Source organism: Crocodylus porosus, unplaced genomic scaffold, assembly GCF_001723895.1.
Source record: "Crocodylus porosus isolate Cpor-Errol unplaced genomic scaffold, CroPor_comp1, whole genome shotgun sequence".
In the NCBI taxonomy this organism is placed as follows: Eukaryota; Metazoa; Chordata; order Crocodylia; family Crocodylidae; genus Crocodylus; species Crocodylus porosus.
The window spans coordinates 22,022,702-22,043,408 of NW_017728909.1; the positions used below are offsets into that span (position 1 = coordinate 22,022,702).

The 20,707-nt window shown below is 48.2% G+C and overlaps 1 protein-coding gene across 4 annotated transcripts in view; it reads left to right on the forward strand.

The window, feature by feature from the left end:
- Positions 1 to 20,707, forward strand: part of UNC13B (unc-13 homolog B) — a 315,070-nt gene that overhangs the window by 233,634 nt on the left and 60,729 nt on the right. For all 4 annotated transcript variants that reach the window (XM_019531900.1, XM_019531901.1, XM_019531898.1 and 1 more), the window contains 6 exons: positions 3,030 to 3,180; positions 4,490 to 4,558; positions 6,464 to 6,553; positions 9,814 to 9,948; positions 10,791 to 10,924; positions 11,783 to 11,868. In XM_019531900.1, the coding sequence (XP_019387445.1) occupies positions 3,030 to 3,180; positions 4,490 to 4,558; positions 6,464 to 6,553; positions 9,814 to 9,948; positions 10,791 to 10,924; positions 11,783 to 11,868 (665 nt within the window). The remainder of the gene's footprint in view (positions 1 to 3,029; positions 3,181 to 4,489; positions 4,559 to 6,463; positions 6,554 to 9,813; positions 9,949 to 10,790; positions 10,925 to 11,782; positions 11,869 to 20,707) is intronic.

The window sequence follows — 20,707 nt, forward strand, 5'->3', positions numbered from 1 at the left end:
CTCTCTCTCTCTCTCTCTCTCTCTCTCTCTCTCTCTCTCTCTCTCTCTCTCTCTCCGAGACTTCATCTTCCTCAAAGGCATGAAATCAATGTGTGAGGACCTCCAGGAGAACCATAACTAGTAAACAGCCCTTTCCACTGGGGCTTAAATCTGAACAGCTGTATCTGTGTTGTTGATGTAGATAAGCATGGACTTGATTCCCATCAGTGAATCACTGCTGCAAGATGTTCACTTTTCCTGGTCATTGCACAGGGAGGTGTTCAACTTGCCCACTCACCCAAATAAAAATGCCCGGGGAGTGAGAGGAGATGGTGGGGAGTGAAAGCATTTGTGACTCAGATTTAACACCTCTGCTCTATCACTGCCATGAGAAACTCCTGCAAGGTTGCTCCTGGCCAGGACAGAGTTGAGAACTAGGACGAACAGTTTATGTAGGAGGGTTTGACTTGGGAGATGACCTGGGTTGTCCTGTTCAGTCCTGTCTGGCTGAAGGCCTTCCCTAGCTCCTAAACTCTGCCAGGGGTTTGCAGTGAACTCATTTTTTTCCAGCAGGGAACCTATTGTACTGCATTTGCTTTCTGTTTTTAGTGAAATATTGAAAGAGGCAGATTAGCTTGAAGAAATTCGCCTTTGAAGTTGGAGTTTCATTTCTGGGGCTTCCCGAAGCCCTTAAAGGGAATGTAATCTCCATGCAGATATCTTCACTGTCAGCCGTGCCTCTAAAACCAAAGCAGGAGGGAATTACTGAAATGAGAGATGCCCTGGTCAGGTCATGGGCGCTCATTGCTGGTGTGTGATATCCAAGGATTAGTGGGAGCGTCTGCATTTCATAAGTTGTGCTGCCTCTTGAGAAGCGACGGAAATTCACATCAAGCCCAGACAGCATCTCTCTCCAGGGACTGCTTTTGGGTTTCATTTATTTATTTTATTTTTTTAGAAAGAGTGGAAATAGTTTGGGGGGGGGGGCATTCTTCAATAAACGTACCTGTGAAGGGCTCAGATGAAGCCAGGCAGGTGATTATGTGGTGTGTCTGTCTAGATTTTCAATCTGTGGCATCCAAGTGTCTAAACTGCTTGACAGCCTGATAGCTCATGCTGTGGCATTTGTTTACTGGAGGTTTTTTAAAGTAATCCCTGTAAAGCTCTCAGTGAAGGACAGTGGGTATTTATAATGCAGGTAACATGGGAGTTAATGATGCTGTTCCCCAGGGAGGGCAAGGGCTAGGATCTGCTTTCTGCTTAAGGAAGCTCTTTGGAGTTTAGCTTGCAAGTTCCAGGAAGCTTCTTGCACAAGGGAACTTGAAACATTGCCCAACTTTTCAGTGTCTTTCTCTATTTGTTGGAATTAGCCTTTTTTGTCATGCAAAATATTGTCCGCCTTAAGCAGTGATTTCCCTTATTTATAACAGATTTTCTTTGATTGTTTAATCACTCCGCCAGCCCAAATGCTGCTGGAATAGCATTCGGATTTCCTGCAGGAGGTTTCCTTGCACATTCATGAGAGCAATTAAATGAGAAAATGCAAATGAGACAAGGCACTTCCTGCAGGATGGCAGGATGAGCCCCAAGGATTTAAAGGAGAGAGTGATCTGTAAAGCACAAAGATACTGGGATACAGATCCTGCTGCACTTGGGAGAGGGTCTTGCACTTCCTTCTGGCTTGTCGCTTAGGAAGATGCTGCCAGCCATTGGAGGGAACAGTGAAGTTTCTTTCCATCAGATATTGCTTCCCAGAATTGTGCCCTGGAGCAAAGGAATCATCTTGGGTTCAGAGTTACTGGCAATAAACTGCTGAGTTGAGAGGCTCTTCTTTAGATGGAAGGATTTATTTTGTTGTCATCTGTTCAAGTACCATATTTACTTGAATCCAAGATGACCCTCCTCCCCCTTTATATGGTGGGGGGACACCCCTCATCTTGGATTTGAGTATGAGGTGATTGGGGTGGGGGTGGCAGCTGCTGTGCCTCCAGCCCTGATCCGGGGTTGGAACTGGAGCTACAGCTGCTGCCTCTACCTCCTCCCTGTAGCCTTTGCTCCCCTGCTTGGCCCCCACCCCTGCCTCTTCCCCCCTGCCCCGTCTCCCCACACCAAAGGCTGGAGTGGGGCTGCAGCCAGAACAAGGGTAAGCAGCGGGGGAGCAGGTTCATGGAGGGAAGGGGGGTGAGAGGTTGCAGGGGGGCAGGCAGGCACAGGGAGGGGGGGAAGGGGTGGAGACAAGGTGCAAGTGGGCAAGCCCCACTGGCTTCTTCCCTGCCACTACTTTCCATGCTGCAGCAGTGGTGGAGGGGAGGGGGAAAGATTAATTAAAGATGGTCCTCCAATAGTTAGATTCTATACTTGGAAAATTATAACATTCATACATGTTATAGAATCTAGTTTGGGGGGGGTTAGTCTTAAATTCAGGGTCATCTTGGATTTGGGTAAATATTTTTGCAGAAAGGCTTAGTATAGGAGGAGGTTTCCCTATGCTATTTAGTATAAAATCCCCCTATATAGGTACAATTCTGGATGAACTGTATAGCCATAATCACTGTGGTCCTTAGAGGAATCCATTGCTTCTGTTACAGGGTTGCCCTGTCCCGGGGGCCCAGGAATAACCTTGTAAACTGTAAGCCTCATTTGTAGGGGGCTGCGTAAACCATGGAGAAACGAAATAATTTTCATGGGTTGGTCACGGCATAAATAGCAAATTCCGTGGATATTTCTTAGCTGTGCTCAGTGGCCCCTCCCCCTGATGCTGATTGGCAGAGAGGCCCTGGCAGGGGGAGGAGGGACAGGGGGATGGCTGCCATCTTGTCTACTGCTCTTCATGCCGCCCTGCCAGCTGGCACCGTGCCCCCCTGGGTGGGCTGCGAGGCTGGGCCGCAGCGGCAGTGAAGACCAGTGCCTCCCACTGGGGAGCCAACGTTTTACTTTTATTAAGTTTTTTCAAGTTGGTTTCCCGAAATCTGTAGAATCACAGATTGAGTCGATCCTTATTTGTGTCTTTTCAGGCATCTTATTTATGTCTTTTATCTGTGTCTTTTCAGGCATTTTGCATGTCTCTCTTCCAAGTACATGTGCCCTGGCGTGCCAGCTGTGATGAGCACCTTACTGGCCAATATCAATGCGTACTATGCGCACACAACTGCCTCCACCAACGTGTCTGCTTCTGACCGCTTCTCAGCCTCCAATTTTGGGGTGCGTTTCAATGGTAGCTGTTCTGTACTGCAGTTATAGCCAAACTTGCTTGATTTACTTGTTTTTCATTGGCATCTGACTTCCAACAAATCGCTCATCCTGGTTAAGGAGCATTGTGTCCAAGAGCCATGGAATGCATATTCATGAAGCTGGAAAACAGTCATTGTCATCTTATGCGTGTATGTTGGATATTAATCAGTGTAAAGCATTGTGATGGTGGCACTCTGTTCCAATAGCACCAGAGCCCAGATGGTATGGAAATGAGCACATTATATTAAACTCTGTGTGCTTATGCTGTTGATGATATACGCCGCGTGAAGGAATGGTTTCAGAACTCGGGTTGAAAAACAAAACAGCTTTTTTTTTTAGTCCTGCACTTGGCGCTTATATAACTCAGTTTCCACTCGAGTTTGCACTGGTTTATTAAGACATGAATTAAACTGTCCAGACCCCACTCCCCCTCCCATTCAGTTGTTTTCACTGTGATGTGCAGTATCCTTTGGGACTTTGAGGACTACCAGAATAGGCTTTGGTATAGCCCAGGCTCTGCTATGTGCTCTGTCCCATGTGGCTGAGTGGGAGAGAGTGCAGTAGCAAATGAACCCAGCACAGATTTGAACTCAGCATGGAGCACAGAGACTGGTAAATAAGTAAAAGTGCATAGGCATTTTGCTTGCTTCACTCGTATTAATCTTAATTGCTATTGCTATGTATCAATGAAATTTGCTTATTATCGAATGGAAGGAGTCGTGGTTGGTCTAAAGAAAAGCTGTGCTGGCCTGGAACAAGGTTTTAGGACTGGATCATAGGTCCAGTGCCAACACAAGCAAGGAGGAGTTGGAGAGCCTTGGAGTATAATTGTAATGCCTAAATTACACGAGCGGGGTCTTGTATCACTGCTGCGAATTGAGTGCTTCTGTGTGTGTTGCTTTGTCTTGGAGTATGCTGTTCTCCTAAATGTTGTCATTCTTTGTCCAGTCTTGGGAATAGTGAACTAATTCTGGTCTTTCAGTCTGGCTATTGAATGGTACATCCATCTCCGAAGGGATGAAGGGGGATTTTTCCACCCTTCTTAATGTCATCCTGGGATTATTCCTGGGGCCCGTGCAGCAGTGACTTCAGGACTCTTTAGAAAAATATTGTTTTCTTTGCAAGGCTGTGCGATAGAATATATCCACCGCTCTTCCTCCCGCGCTCCTGTGACCCAACACTAATTCTCTGGGATTGTGCTGGTTATTCTAAGTGTTGATTGGATCTAATTTTCAGTGATGGAGCATAACACTTATTACTTTTCTTTTCTGCTCAACAGAAAGAGAGATTTGTTAAACTTCTGGACCAGCTGCACAACTCTCTCCGAATCGACCTCTCTATGTATAGGGTAAGTGGAGTACTTTTGGCTGCTCAGGGAGGAGATGGAAAGAGTTCAGAGCCTGGGTTTTTCTCTAGCATGTGTCACTCTTTTAGACAGTTGTCTTGACTTCTGGAAGTGTGGGCGCCCACTCTTCTTTTATTCGGTGCTAGTTTTCATTCTGGTTAAAAAGCAAACCATCGCTTTTCTGGCATTTTAGCTCCCTTAAGTTTTTTCAGAGTAGTTTGAGATTCAGAACTATATCCACCTTTTGCTCCTTGTGTGACAAGCTATCATACTGAGTTAGTGCCTTTGAGTTGAATGCCAGCAGGAGCCCTGAGTTGGAGTCTGAAAGACGTACCTACCACAGGAGAGCAGCTTAGTGCTGCAGCCTCCTGTGGTAGGGTACAAGCCTGTGAGTGAACCCAGCTGCGGGCCTGACCAGAGTCTGAGCTGCATCCTTTGCCCTCAGTCGGTAAGACGTGTTTGCAGGCTCAGACCCCTGCAACCCCTCAGACAGGTTGTGTGTGCAGTAATGGTTGCCTCTGCTGCTCAAAGAAACCTCCCTTTTAAATCTACTTCGCTTCTTCTTGCACTGTGTATAGCTGGAAATCTTGTCCTTTCCCCTTGTAGGCACCTGCATAGAACAGCCATTGTTCATTGCAGTTGGGGCATCGGTGGAGCTTGTCATGTGATAGCCCTAGATCACTTATGATTTTTTGTCCCAGATAGCCCGTAAGCATGACGTTGGGCACTTTTCTTGCTCAGGATAGTTGTCTAGGACCCCTGTCAGACATGCAGGTAAAGGCGCAATGGGATCTGATGCATGCACCTGGCCACACATTCAATTAATGGCATGTTAGGAACCAGTCACAAAGTTATTGTACATTTTTTGTGAAACAACTTTGTGGCTTGTTCTCAGTTTTATGAAGCCATTAATTGCTTTACGGTGTGGCTAGCTCACAACTTAACATGTCATTAGCTGGTTAATCATATCCTAAGTGTAATGTGCTTCGGGAATCTTGGATGCATCAGAGAGACTTGACTTAGCAAGGGCAATGCATGTGTTCACCCTGAGCAAAAACAGCAGTTGCAGCACATCCTGCAGTTCAGTGTGAAACCAGCCGCTTGATGTTCCCCGCAGCAGGGCAGGGTGCAGAAAACAAAATCTGCAGTCTGTTATAATGTAGTTTGGGCTGGAGCTCCAGGCACAACCCTAGTGACCTCGCAGCTCGAGCTCCGTGATCCAGCACAGACCATGTCTGCATTGTGGTTAGTGAGGAAGGCTTGGAAGTTGGTATAGGCAACTGCCACCTAAAAAAGAGCTTTGAAAAACCCTGTTCCCCTCCCCTCTGCCTGCAGAAAGCTGATTTCCAGCAACGCTTTGTAGTATCTGCAGTGTACTATAGGAAATACATGTACACTGAATTGTAGTCTATCTTGTCTGCCAAAAATGGCAGCAGAATATGCGTGCTGTGGTAAAGTGTGATTAGCTGTAATTTGTAATGATGAGTCTTGATTGGAATAAATGGGCTCCTAATTAATTGTCCCCACCAAACAGCTGATGTTCTTTCTAGCTAGCTCCGATGCAAGTGATTCCCTTACAGTCGGGTGTTGTGCACGGCACGTGCTGTGCTCACGGGCCTGTTGTTCTGGGATGCTTGTCTAATTCCTGCTTGCTAGTTTCCACGTGCCAGGAGGAAATAAGCATTTTGTTTTGGGAATGTTCTTTCTGCCTGGTGTGTAGAGCCGGACTTGCCCCTTCAGTTTACAGTGCTCACCATCCCGTGCTGGTTGGTGCCCAGAGTACAGGAGAGAGTATGCACGCGCTGTTGGCTTGACAAGGGAGCTCACCTGCATATGTCTGTTCCTCTCAGCTATTTGTGCGGGCTGTGAGTAGCTCTTTCAAACGTGGTTTCCTCTTTGTGCCCATAGAACAATTTCCCAGCCAGCAGTCCTGAGCGGTTACAAGACTTGAAATCCACGGTGGATTTGCTGACCAGCATCACCTTCTTCCGAATGAAGGTAAGGAGGGGGGGAGGTATCCTGTACTCTTCAAAGAGAACGTCACAGTGAACATCTAATCCATCGTGCTTGTGCCTACATGTATTAGGCACTTAGAAGAAGGGAAAAGGCATCATACATCTCTTGCCATCCAGATAAGCTCTTATTGGTGTTTCACAACATCCTCAACTCTTCGGGCAAAATCAATAGTGTTCTTTCATCAAGATTTTCATATCATAGACACTGTGTACAATTGCATTGAGAGGCATGTGTTGTCTCTCTGAAGGTAGCTTCTCACACATTCACTTACTTACAATGGTATAAACTCCTGTAGAGCCACATGGAAAAAAAATCAATAGATAGCAATTAAGTTTGCACCAAAACATCTCTTGACTGATAAATATGTTTATAAATTGTAATAGCTCCCATGTAGCAGTATCCCTTGAAAGAAAATAGTGGAGTCAAGATAACATTTTTATTAATAAAAAAATCCATGAGCTGATACTTAAGGTTGTTATGCAGTACCGAAGCTTGTTTGTAGTCGCATTTTGTGTATCACTATGTCAGTGTGATTTTTGAGATCTTCAACTCTTCATTTCTGTGTTTTTAACCTTGTGATTTTTATAAATTCTGTAGAAGGTGAGTACACTGTCACTTGCTAGCCTTAGTCCTTGGCTTTTAAAGCAAACGGATTTATCATTTTTGGAGTTACAAATCATCTATTTCATCAAGCCTCACTTAACCTTCCTTGCCTAAAAAACTTGTTTTAGGTTCTGAAAAACAAAGGCACAAACTCACCACACAGCTTCCTCCCAGCCCTGTGTTCCTGTTAACTCTTTTAAAATGTTTACTCAGTTTTGCAAGTCCTCAAAATGTGAAATTATGCTTCCTGATTCGTAAGACTAAGAAGTTAAAAGAAGCTGGAATGTAGAGCAATAGCAGATTTGTCCTAGGATAGCATCTCATCCTAGATAATATGCCTGCCAACCCTTCTGGGTCAGGAAGGCAGCATGTGTTTAGTTAAATTAATGAATCTGTAACAAAAGACTAAGTCTACAAGAGGAGAAAGGGTATGGCAACGTGTTGTAAATGTCTCTGTCAGCAACTTTAAAATGTGGGTTACAGTTATCGGTGAAAGATATAAAGTTTAAAAATCATATGGTTTACTGGGGACTCTGCCCATCAGGCGCCATGAGCTCTGATGGAGTCTTTCCAGGAGCTTTCCCAACAACAGGGAAGACTGTGAGATGGGCTGGGCAACAGCTCTGCAGAACAGGACATGGGTGGGACAGGGCACAAGAAGCTGAACAGGATCCAGCATTGTGCCCTTTGTGCCAAGAAGGCTACCAGCATCGTGGGCTGCACTGGTAGGAGCATTGCCAGCAGATCGAAGGAGGTGATTCTTCCCCTCTATTCAGCACTGGGGAGGCCATATCTGGAGTCCTGTGTCCGGTTACAGAAAGGATGTGGACACGTTGGAGAGAGTCCAGCGGAGGGCAATGGAAATGGTTGGGGGCCGGGGGACATGACTGGTGAGGAGAGGCTGAGGGAAATGGGCTGATTGAATCTGCAGATTCAAAGACCGAGGAGGATTGAACAGCAGCCTCCACCTCCCTGCAGGGGGGTGCAAAGAGGATGAAGCTGGACTGGTCTCAGTGGGGGCAGATGGCCAGAACAAGGAGCAATGGGCTCAAGCTGCAGCAAGGGAAGTTGAGGCTGGATATTAGGAAAAACTTTCTCCCCAGGAGGGTAGTAAAACAGTGGAGTGTGTTACCCAGAGAGGTGGTGGACTCTTCATCCTTGGAGGTGTTTAAGACCCAGGTAGACAAAGCCTTGGCTGGGATGATGTAGTTGGGGCTGGTTCTGCTTGGAGCAGGGGGTTGAACTAGATGTGACCTCCTGAGGTCCCTTCAGCCCTCATTTTCTATGATTTGGGACCTGCCATGCCTGTGTGGAGCACCCCAAGGTGAGCAGCTGCATGTGTCCTCCCCCCTCTCCCCACAACATAACCTCTGTTATGATCCTCCTCTGTGATGGAGCAGGACATAGTCCTTGTCTAAGCATTTGGTAGGTGCTGGTGCGGGAGAAGTTCTCTGAGCCCGCCTAACACACCAGCAGGGTTGAACTTGGCATGAAGCACAGGAGCCACAGTCGTTTCCCTCGATAATGTGGCAGATGAAGGAGGAAGATTCTGGGCTCTCTTGGCCTGAGGAGATTCAAACTAGCATCACCTTGCACGTCTCAGGCTGCCCGAACCACCAGGCTTGGGTGGGGAGTCTGCAGCCCAGGAAGAGAACAAGCAAGAGAGAGCCTGACTCTGGTCTAGTTGATCGGGCACTTGCCTGGGGATGGAGCCCAGGGCTCTGGTCCCTGCTCTTCGGGTTATTTCTGCTTCTCCCATTGTCTCGTTTAACCTGTGTAAGCAGCCCAAGGAATGGGACTGTACTCTCAGCTGAATTTCCATCAGCTGGGCTCCCTCTTGCACAAGCTTTCTGGCCCCACAGGTCTTGGCTGCACAGAGCAGGAGGAGCGTGAGGGGTCCTGCACCCACACTTTTCACTAGCCTGGTGAATAGTGCCCTTTTTGGAGGTAGAAATGTGGGCTGAGGAGAGCCTGGAGCCCGCTGCAGTGACTCCCTGGGTGACTGCTGTTACACGAATGATGGGAGACTGCACCAGGTCCTGAGCTCTGCACTTACCCTCAAAAAGGGCTCCAGGTTCCAGGTGCAGACCCGAGAGGCGCATCCTGTGCCGTTCTCAGTCTGAAGCTGAGCAGTGGAGAGGGATGTGAATCCAGGCACACGCCTGTGTTTCCTGTGGGTCCTTGCAGGTTCCCCTTTCAGCCTCCTTCTCCCCGTGAATACAGAGGTACTGAACTCGGTGTATTTAGTTTCAGGGAAAGGAGCTGAGTGGGGTGGATGGAGCAAATGATAGCAAGTTTCAGTTATTTGCAAGGCTGCCATACAGAAGAGGCAGAAATGTTCCTCTCCCTTGTCAGAGGGGCAGGACACAAAGCAGTGGGTTCAGTCTGAAGCAAACCAGGTGGCGCTTACCTTTCAGAAAACAAATCCAACTTGTGCAAAGAGCAGGAGAGAGGAAGCGATTGCTCAGGAGGGTCCTGGACTCTCCTTTGGAGATTTCCAAGAAGAGGCTGGATAAGGATGGATTAGAAATGGCACGTCTTGTATTCGTGCACTGGACTGGTGGTCCTTGAGGTCCCTTCTCCCCTTATGTTTCCATAAACCATGTCTTGTGATTAACTTCAATCCTGCTTCCTCTCAGGTCCAAGAACTCCAGAGTCCGCCCCGAGCCAGTCAAGTTGTGAAGGACTGCGTTAAGGCCTGTCTCAACTCAACTTATGAATACATCTTCAACAACTGCCACGAGTTGTACAGCCGCGAATATCAGCTGGATCCTGTGAGTAGCAGACAGATGTGCGGAAATCTAGGCTGCCAAGTGACTTGAGTTAATAGTGAATATAATTACTGGAGCTTTCCTAACTTCCACGACGTCTTGTGGCTTGCAGTTTTCCGAATGCAGTTTCATCCTAGCCAGCTGATGAGCATTGATTGGGCTTTGAATGAAAGAAGATCTTTATTTTACAGTAACTAATTGCTTTGCAGATCACTTCTGTGAGAATCAAACATTTATTCCATGATTAGAGCAGATATTTGAGAGAGGAGATTTGACATCGTGTTCCATAAGCAACTGCTAATTAGAACACATACTAGGCTAATAGAGAAAATTGGGTTTCCACTGCATACACTTGGTGCTAGGTGCTTGTTGCATTGAATCTCATTTATGATTGGGGGTGGGGAGGATTGTGCTGTGGTTGCTGATCTGTACAATCAGCATCAAGACCTAAATTGTTAAGTTTCTACTTGCTGTAGTGCTTTCTTTTTGGCAGCGTGCAGGCGGGTGCATTTCTTGTCAGCACTGGTAGAGAAGTAAATATCAACCATGCAACCGGAAAGTTCAAGATATTCTAGGTTGGAAAGTGTTAGCAACAACTTCATCAGCTTGCCTCTGGTTTTGACGCAGGGGCAATTTTTAATACCAAGTGCCAGACTCGCCCTTTAGCGGCATGACTGTTATGCCAGGATGTTTGTTCTCCATCAAGCAACTTGTCAGGAGGGAGACGGGATGTTGGAGTCTTCAGCTGGGGGTGGCATATGGAGTGCACATGAAACAGGCGGCATGATGAGAAGTCATCTTCTAGTTTAAACTCAGTACTTAGTTTCCCGTGGCTTCCTTTTCAGAACAAAAATCAGGATCTCCCTCCAGAGGAGCAAGGCCCCAGCATCAGGAACCTTGATTTTTGGCCCAAACTCATCACTCTGATAGTTTCCATTATAGAAGAGGATAAAAACTCGTACATCCCTGTCCTAAACCAGTAAGAAGTCTCCATGTCCTTTATGGCTCGTACTAGAAGTAGCCTTCTTGTTTGTTCTGCCTTCGACCTTTTCTGTCATTTGTGTATTGATAGAGAATACTTATCTTGTCTGTCTGTCTTTCTGTCTTATTTGTCTCTGTCTATATAAATAACTTTTTGCTTGGGATGGAAGAGTTTCAAAAAGTTCAGTTTCGATGGAGTTCGCACCCCTACACCTTGCTTATTTCAGTCCTGAGCTCAGTGAGACACCTGAAAATGGGGTGAGAGTTGTTTTTTCTTGTGCAGTTTTCTGGGGTGCACTTTTGAAACGTGCACATTTGGTAACAGCATTTTGCACCGGTTTTGGAGCATTGCATTTTGTGCTGTACTGAGATATTGCAGTGGGCTGGGTTGGGAAAGGGGACCCATGATTGCCCCTGAGGAGGTGAAAGACAAACATTTGATGTCTCTCTGTAGGCAGAGGGACAGGTTATGGTTAGGGATTATGGTTTTTAACATTGCAGAGATACCTGATTAGTGTTGGCAATGCTGTGCAGTAAGCCCAACAAAGGCTAAGGAGTCACTTGCGTAAAGTGGAAAAGGAAGAGGTGTAGGAGGGAGAAGCATTGTGAGCTAACATGGCAGGGAATTGCAGCATGTAGCTGTTTTCAAAACCAGCGACTGCATGGCTGGCGTCTACAGGCCCAGAGCAGTCATGGCAGCAGAGGTATTTACAGTGTGGCTGGCATTGTGTCTCCTCAAGATATAAAGGAAATTTCCTCCCGGTTGAACTTTTCAGCACATAGGTTAGCTCAGGGCTGAATGACATCACCCCTCATTGTGTACCCCACTAACGCTGCTTCCAAATTTCTCACTCAGGTTTCCGCAGGAGCTTGCTGTTGGGAAGATCAGTGCTGAAGTCATGTGGAATCTGTTTGCCCAGGACATGAAGTACGCCATGGAAGGTGAGCGTCGCCGGGGTCTTTCACCATGGCCAGACCGCCTCTAAGGATTAACCTTTTTATGCTGCCCTTCTGTACGAACAGGACTCGAGGCAGAGGGTTACATAGTGATCCTTGCATACCACTGTCTAGAGTAATTTTCCAGTAGACATCAGCAGCACAGGTCATGGAGCATTAGGAAGTGCAGGGATGGCTACAAGGCTGCCTAATCTCTCGGTGGTCAGAACCTCCTAACTGTCACCAGAAATAAATGGAAGCTTATAGTTAGTTTTCCCATGCTGGCTGTTGGCACTGGAGCAGCATTGCCTCACTTTTGCTCCTGGCTCTTCTCTTTGCAACTTGCTGGACAGAATTGTTTGCAGCGTGCAGCTGACATGGTTTAAAACTGCTGCTAGTTACTAAAAATAGTTTGCTGCTGACACTACTGGAACAGACGCTGCACGGCGGCAGTTTCCTTGCATAGCAAGGGTTTGCATTGGCAGCAGGAAGGTCTTGAGTCTGGAGCACTGTGGGAAATCAGCAGTGTGCCTCCATGTCAACTGTATGACCTCATTGCCAGGAAGGCTACCAGCATCCTGGGCTGCATCGGCAGGAGCGATGCCAGCAGATCCAGGGCAGTGATTCTTCCCCTCTGTTCAGCACTGGGGAGGCCACATCTGGAGTCCGGTGTCCAGCTGTGGGCCCTCCACTATAGACAGGATGTGGACAAGTTAGAGAGAGTCCAGTGGTGGGCAACGAAAATGATTCATGGGCTGAGGGACATGATTTGCGAGGAGAGGCTGAGGGAGCTGGGCTGATTGAATCTGCAGATTGAGAGGCCTTCACCTCCCTGCAGGGGGGCTGCAAAGACGATGGATTTGGGCTGTTCTCAGTGGGGGCAGATGATGAACAAGGAGCAATGGGCTCAAGCTGCAGCAAGGGAAGTTGAGGTTGGATATTAGGCAAAACTCTCACGAGGAGGGTGGTGAAGCACTGGGACAGTTTACCCAGAGAGGTTGTGGACTCCATCCTTGGAGGTTTTTAAGATCTGGCTCAACCATGGCTGGGATGATGTAGCTGGGGTTGGTCCTGCTTGGAGCAGGGGGCTGGACTAGATGTGACCTCCTGGGGTCCCTCCAACCCTCCTTGTCTGTGATTCTGTTAAATCCTTCCTTGTGCAGCAATGTGCAGTGATCTCCATCATGCCTGTAGAGACTCCTACCTCAGGAGGGTCCAGAGTTTGCCCAACTCAGCTGGCAAGCTGTCAAAATGTGAAAAAAGGGCATAAACCAGGGTAGGCACGAGCTCTCCCATCTCAAGGAGCCACGTAGTCATGGAGGCGGCTGGTCCCAGCATACCAGGCTCCATTTCAACTCTGTCCGGCTGGTTGGGGAATCTGCTCTTGATGTGAATGCTTACCATGCTTGGGGCCATAATTTTGTCTGCCACAACTCCAGTCTGTTTGTCTTCTGGCCATCAGGTAATTCTTAAATGCCTTATCCGTGACAAGCAGCTAAGTGAAAAGTCCATTCCTTGATCACTGGCTTCTGGTCAGTGAGAAAATCCTCTGGCTTGAATCAGTTGTAGGGGTGTTGGAGTAATACATAAGATACCAATAGGCTCCTTGGCCTCCATCTCCAAACAATCAAGACAGTCTTGTTGGTAAGGAGGGATTTTACCATCCCCAGAAGCTCAGGTTATGCCTAGAAGAGCCAGGCCGCTCCAAGGCAGATGTCTCATTTCAGTAGTGATTTTGGTGGCAGCTGAATTTCATTAGATCTCATTAAGGAACAGTCGTGCACAGCACAGCCTCCCTCCTGTCAGGTACAAGAGCAGTCCACCCCCGCTGTATTATTTGACCATGCTAGGAGTTTGGTTTGCTTCAGCATTTAACAAGCCAGGTCTTTAATCCAGAGCTAATTGTATTAAAACAGAAGGTTCCTGGACCCACTGTCCCCTAGGACCACGTATGCTGTGCTCAGTGCTTCTAGCACACTTGGTACATGCAGTTGCTCTCAGTGCTTTGCCCCAAGCCTGTTCTGCTTTTCTCTGATTCAAGTGAGCCAGCTGCAGCTGGAGAGTTGACAGCCCTGCAGACGGGGTCTGTGTTTATCCATGCTGCCGCATCACAGGGCAGGGTCACTGTGACACAGGGTAGAGCCGGGGAAGGTGTGCATCTGGGGGAAGTGGAGGAGGTTTGCTGTCAGGCTTGTGTAGCGCCCTGCTGCTTGGCTGAGACAGCAGCTGGTTGATGGGCAAGAGCAATCATCTCTTCCCTGTCACGCTGCGCTGTTATGGCTGGCCGCTTCCCAGCTCCTTCCTGTTTGCAGCCACTGGCCACGCCAGGAAGGCAGGCTCGAAGGGTGCTGCTTTGTGCTCTCCTGCCTCCGGCTATCTTGCTCTCTTCTCTCCCCGCACCCCCTTTACCACCATCCCTTTCACACCTTCTCTGGCTGTTCCCATGTGTTCCTAATACTGCGCTCTTTGTGCTGAGCACCTGTCTCCTCTTGCATCCCATGTTACTGCCTACTTGACATTGCCTCCTGTGTGTCACCATCAGCTTAAACTTGCTGTGGCCTAAAGCCAGATCTTCCTTCCTTCTGAGCCCTGCCTGTCCCTCGTTCCAAGTCTCTCGCTGACGATGCCAACCTCCTCCTCTTGAAAGCCCCAGACCCCTTAGCTGCCCATATGCTGAGCATACAGCACAGGGTAGTGGCCTCATCCTGTTACGATGTCCCTCCTATCGCTCCTGCTCACCACTGGAACTTCATTGATTCCCATCTCAGTCCCTGCAACTCCAGTGCTCTTTGCCCCTGTGCTTTTTGACTCTACCCCTCCCTCCTGCTTCTCTGTCCTGATGGTTACAATCCTTGTCCCCATCCCGGTCAGTGCTGCTGCTGCTCTTTTCAGATTCCTCTTATTCCTTCCCAGTACAATCAAGGCAAAGCTGCTATAAATTGCATTTCTAATTATTACATGACTTTGACTCCGGAGCTGAATCTCCTCTGTGAATCTTTCCAGCAGGTGGTCAGTGCCCTGGCGAATTCTGCCTCCCACCCACAACTCCAAAGCCTTCCAACCATGACTCCTACCAGAGGGTGGGAGGGTATTGCCTTGTGGGTTTTCCCAGTGTGTCCTGGCCCATTCTTGCTGTCCTTTCAGCTGCAAATTTCTCAGGCCTGGGACTTGCTCTGTTTCTGGTACCGTGCACCATTCCCCGGGAGCATGCGAGTATATAACAAGTGCTAGCAGCAAGAGGAACGTAGATTCAGAGTTTCTATTTATAGAGCAGTTTTGGGTATGCTGTGACTTGTAAAGGAGAATCTAGTGCACTGAAAAGGATTTGCCAGGTTAGGGGCTCCGGGAAGGTGGACGTGCTAGATGGGGCAGTTTTGTGTATTTGCACCTACTTAGTTCCCAGTAACATGCCAGTTCTTTCCTGAGACTGGATCTTTGCAACTTTTTCCATGCAGCAACTCTGAGTTTAGGCCAACGTGCTTCTAAATCCTTTTTTACTGTCTAGAAACCTACAGTGCTTCTCTCCCAACCTCCCCCAACAGGTTTTAAAATGTGTGAAAGCATCATTACTCTTGTTGCCTTTCTTTTAAATTCGGATGCTCAAGTGAGATCATTTTTGTTCATACTTGCTTTTGATAAAACACGTAGTGAAGTCTCATAAGGACAGATTTTACCCATCTCGGCTGTGGCACTCGGGTGTTTGTAATAGCTTAACCTTGGTTCTTTCTTCCTTCCAATAAAGCTGTGTCCTGAAACCAAACTCCGCGGCATTATCGGTATCTGCCGAGCTCTCGCTCTACCCCAGTGTGTCCCAGGGCTGTGTGTGTTTATCGTGATAGAGCAGCAGCATCTTCCCCCAGCACAAGCCAAAGCGTAGGTTGTCTAGGAAATAAATTGGGGAGTGAGGGGAGGGTATAGTGTGTGTGCATGTGTCCACCCTTGTGCAGTTGACTACTCTCTCCTAACTGTTCTCATCATGTTTTTCCTTACGTGTCTGTTCCTAAGTTCTGGACAAAATGAGCTCGTTCAACTTGCCGAGTGGTAAGTTCCTGCCCTTTGGTAGTCTCTAGCTGCATGTAGATAGAGAGCTGCTTCCCTTGCCTTGACCCTTTGGAAAGTAGTTGGCTGTCATGTACCAGTGGCTTTGCACTGATCTGAACTCGACCTGTCAAGGGGGTCTGGCAAAGCTGCTCATGCCACAGGAGGTGGGAAAGCTGCTGTGAAGAAGACTCTTCTTGCCAGCTACCTCCAGCACTGGCTTGATGGTGACGTCCAACATCCCGAGTGATTCGCAGTAGGACCCCTCACTGGGACCTGTGAATTGGCCAAAAATATAAACAAGGTCCACTGCGTTAGCTGCCTGGCCAAGATGACCTACAGGTGTCTGCTTCTGTGCAGTGCTGTTGCCTCCTCCCGAACTGGGACAGAGACAACCTGAGCATTTGTTCCTGATGGCATTGCCAAATACGATGCAGTGTAGAAACAGCCCAGAGCCTGACTCTGGCTGGTTTTGAACCATTTCAGTAGTCGAGGCCAGCAGCAAGGCCTCTGCTGCCAGTCCTGCCGACGGGCTTTCGACAGAGGGTTCTGGCAGGGATTCTCATGAGTTGCAGTGATTTTTTTTCCCTTGCAAATCAGAGCCCGTCTGACCCATTTTAGCACCTTTATGTGGTCCCATTATTGTGGGAACCCAGCACCGCACAGTCACGAACATATTTATCCTCTTGGCACCTCTGAGCTGGGGAAGTGCTGTTATTTTCCCATTTATAAGTGGGAGAGCAGAGGTGCGAAGTGCATGAGGACTACATCCAAAGAAGCACTCAGGCGCTTCCAAGTTGCTGCACCTAAGTCTTGCAGAGGTCTCTCAAATCCCAGGCTGGTGCACTCATCTGTGCCGTGTCACCAAGCTCACTGGCTAAGGGCAACCATTGTGGGCTAAGTATTTTATATAATACTCAGAAGGAGGAAAAATTGGCCTGGTGAAAGACTGCCCTTTGTGTGGTGAGGAATTGGGTGAGCATAAAGGGAAGTTATCAAAAGTCGGTGTTTTTTTATGGAGGCTAATTTTAAGGTGCTGTGGTGCCTAGGTGCTCTGGGCACTGCAGATGACAGAGGCAGGATGCTGGAGAGATGGGTAGAAGACCCCACACCTGAGAGTGAGGGTAGAAAGCTCACTCTGTTCTCCCAGTTGGTTAGGTGCTTAAGCAGCTCTGCGGGTAAGTTGGCACAGGTTGGGGCATCATAAAAGTCAGAGTCCAGTGCCAGGCCCTGGGGGCACTGACATGGGTGCCATGCTGCAATTGAAGATGAGAGGTCATTTTCAAAGACCAGTGTTGCATCATAACGTGCAGGGATGTGGGTTGAGGATTTGGTGAGATTTATTCCTCCTTTGACATCCTCGCTTGCTGCCACAGGAAGGGAGATCTGCTCGGGAGCAGCATGAGAGTGAGAATTCACCTTAAAAGCGGGGGTGGGAGGGAGTGTTTTGTGCGCACAGAATAACGTGGAGAAAATGTACGTGCTAAATGTTGAGTATGAAAGCAATGCGTTAAGGAGGAGCCCTTAGCACTCTTAAAAACAGGATTCTTTGGCAGGAGGAAGTAAGATGTCATAATTGGGAAATCCCAGGCTGCTTTTAAATGCCATTACGTATGTATTTTCTGTGGGTGTCCTTGGGTGGAAGAGTGGTTGCAAAGAGGATGGAGTTGGGCTGTTCTCAGTGGGGGCAGATGGCAGGACAAGGAGCAATGGGCTCAAGCTGCAGCAAGGGAAGTTGAGGTTGGATATTAGGAAAAACTTTTATTATGAGGAGGTTGGTGAAGCACTGGAGCAGGCTCCCCAGAGAGGTGGAGGAGTCTCCATCCTTGGAGGTTTTGAAGCCTTGGCTGGGAGGATGTAGTTGGGGTTGGTCCTGCTTGGAGCAGGAGGTTGGACTAGATGTGACCTCCTGAGCTCCCTTCATCCCTCATGGTCTGTGATTCTAGGATCCAACCTTTGGAAAAGGATGCGCTGGGATCTAGAGAAAAGGACCAAGAAAAGATGCGACTGAAATGTCATCACTGGGGCAGAAGCCATGGCATGTAGTACCATTTAGCTTGGGGGACACATATAGGGAGACCTTTGACTAATCAAAATAATTTAACACTTTTGTTAATTCAAAAAAAAAAAAGGTGAAGTTACGGATCTTTCTCTGACTCCAAAACACCATTTTAGACCAATGGTTCACAGGGGCAGGAACTTGGAGGTGAAACGATGGTCAGTCAGGAAGTGGATTTACCTGTGTAATTGCCCCAGCTCTTGGAAAGATGCTAGTTCTCAGCACCTTGGGGAGCATTGCTCAGCACCTGAGGCTTTGTTATAATCTCTGCAAGTGTCACGGTATATTAGGAAAGAACAGCAAAGATTAAATGTTATCCTGTCTTAAAGGAAACCAGGGTTTGGGCTGGCTATGGCTTTCCAAGCACTTCGCTTCATTTCTCCAGAGAAGGATCCCTTAGGCTGGTTCCATCCATGGCTATTTCTGGTCTAGATGGTAAATGTATAGGGGGAATGTATAGAAGGTGGTGATTTGAAATAACCAGGTTATATAATGCTCACCTCCAGCTTTACCCTCCTGGAAAACTGACCGCTGTCTTACAGTATGGCTCAGTGCTGGTCTGCAGAGCTTTCTCACCTACGCAGGGAGGCAGACTCGAAGCCAAGCGGGACTCCAGCTCTCCTTACCAGCGAAGCACCTGAGAATAGATAGGGCAGCTAGGCCAGCCAGGAGGCATGGTGCCTACTCCGTTCTGGGCATGTCCGTTTTGGGTAGAAGTAGCTAAATTGAAGGTAATTTTAATACGAGCAGACAATGAAGAGACCGGGAAGTCCTAGCTGATGAGATGGAGGGAACTGAATATGAATCAGGTAGGTAGGTAGAGAGCTAAGCAGGCCAGACTTGGCCTATGGAGGATGAGACCTAGCTGTGTGCATGCATTTGAGAAGTGTAAGTGCCCAGATGGATGAGCATTGTGCAGGGTCTCTGAGCAGGGAGTCCATGTTCATCCCGATAGAATAAAATTAGCAAAGAAATTCTAGTTTGGCCATCAAGAAAAGACACTTATTAGACAGCGAAAGGAAGTGGTGAAAGCCCAGCTGGCCGTCTTGAACATGAGCTGGACAAGGCACTGCGGTGGAGCACGTGCTGGAAGACCTCTGCACCCCGCTGAGGGAAGGGTTAGAAGCTTTTAATAGCTCTTTTCCAGTTGCAAGATGTTTGTGTGTTTGTGGATGAAATCTGCAGGGGAAACGAGACCTTTTGTAGAACAGTTGTGGTTGGAGGGGAAAACACAGTCCTTGTTGGAAAAAAGAGCCGCATGACACCACTGAGCTCTTTGCAGTTCAGTAGGTTACTGAACTGAACGGAAATCCACGGGGGCTGCCAGCTCTGAGAGTTTTCCCACTTAACACATCTGGGAAGAGGTCGAGGGTTTTACTCCAACGTGCTGAAACGCAGGTTACCCTTGGTGAAAGCTTCAGGAGTTCGGTTCTGCCTGAAGAAATACGCTGGTGCTTTCTGCAGGCGCTGGTCTGTGCTGCAGGCTGTCCCCGTATTGCTTTCAGTAGCTTCTCAAATCCTTCCCTTGTATAAAGGACCGAGGAGGCCAACACGAGCAGCAGGTCTCCTGGTGGGAAGGGCAGCCTGAGGTAGGCTGCGGAAGGGGTGATGGTGGGACTGGGTTCATCGCTTTTCTTTTCCCAGCTGTGCATGGTTCTTCCTGGCGTTCACTGTTGTCTCTTCTCTGTCACAAGCCCCACCTGTCTTCCGCGTGCGCAAAGTCCTCTTTTGCGGTGGTGAGTTTTCGTTTTCTTTGTGCCCCTCTCCTTCTTGGCATAGGTTGCAGTAGACGCCAGTCTCCAGGATCCTGCTTCGGCCGCGGCTACGCACCTTCCTGCTGCTCATCCTGGGAGCGTTTCTATCCTGGGCCATGCGTTCTGCTGCAGGGAGCGTACACGTTAGGAAGAGACGTAGTTACGTGACCTGGCTTTGTTTTAGCTTCTCTGCTTCTAGCATGTTTTCTCCTCTAGCTTAGTATATTTTCAGGGCAAGCAGATTTGATCTTATCCTTCCTGGCAGCTCCTCCTGGCACTCTCAGCAGCTGGGGGGTCCATCCCTGCCCCTTGCTTGCACCCCTCCAGAAGCTGAGTGCTTAAACACCCGGCTCTTCCCATCACTTCTGGTTTACTCTGCCCAGTCCCAGAACCAATGCCTCCCTTTCTCTGCTGTCTAATCCTTAAATAGCCTAGCTAGAAGAGTCCTGATTCCTAACATGTGCCTTCAAAGTATTTTTGTTGCAGTTCTGTTAATTTGGAGTCATTAGGGGCTGTGGCCAAGATGTTGTACCCAGGGTTAAACATTGCCCTGCTATGTTGCCTATTGTACTGCATATAAGTGGGTGTAATAAGTATGTTCAGTGCTTTGAGGAGGGGTCTATGCTGCAGCATCCCATTCCTGTTATAAAAGTATTTTGCGAGCAAGGGGTCAAAGCTTTCTTGAGGCTCAGGGTCCATGCTCCCTAGGTAGGGAGGAGGCTCTTCTGGTTTTGACGTTCCCAGATGGTTGCAAGAGAGATGGAGAGGCTGCAATGGAGATCATAGAAGTTGGGTCGAAGGGACCTTGTAGATCTTCAAGTCCGACCCTCCACCAGGGCAGGAGAAAAAATTGAGCTCAAATGATCCCAGCCAGGTAGGCATCAAGCCTCCTCTTAAAGCCCCCCAGGGTAGGAGCCAGCACCACTTCCCTTGGAAGTTGGTTCCAGCCCCTAGCCGCCCTGACCGTGAAGTCGTTCTTATGGATGTCTAATCT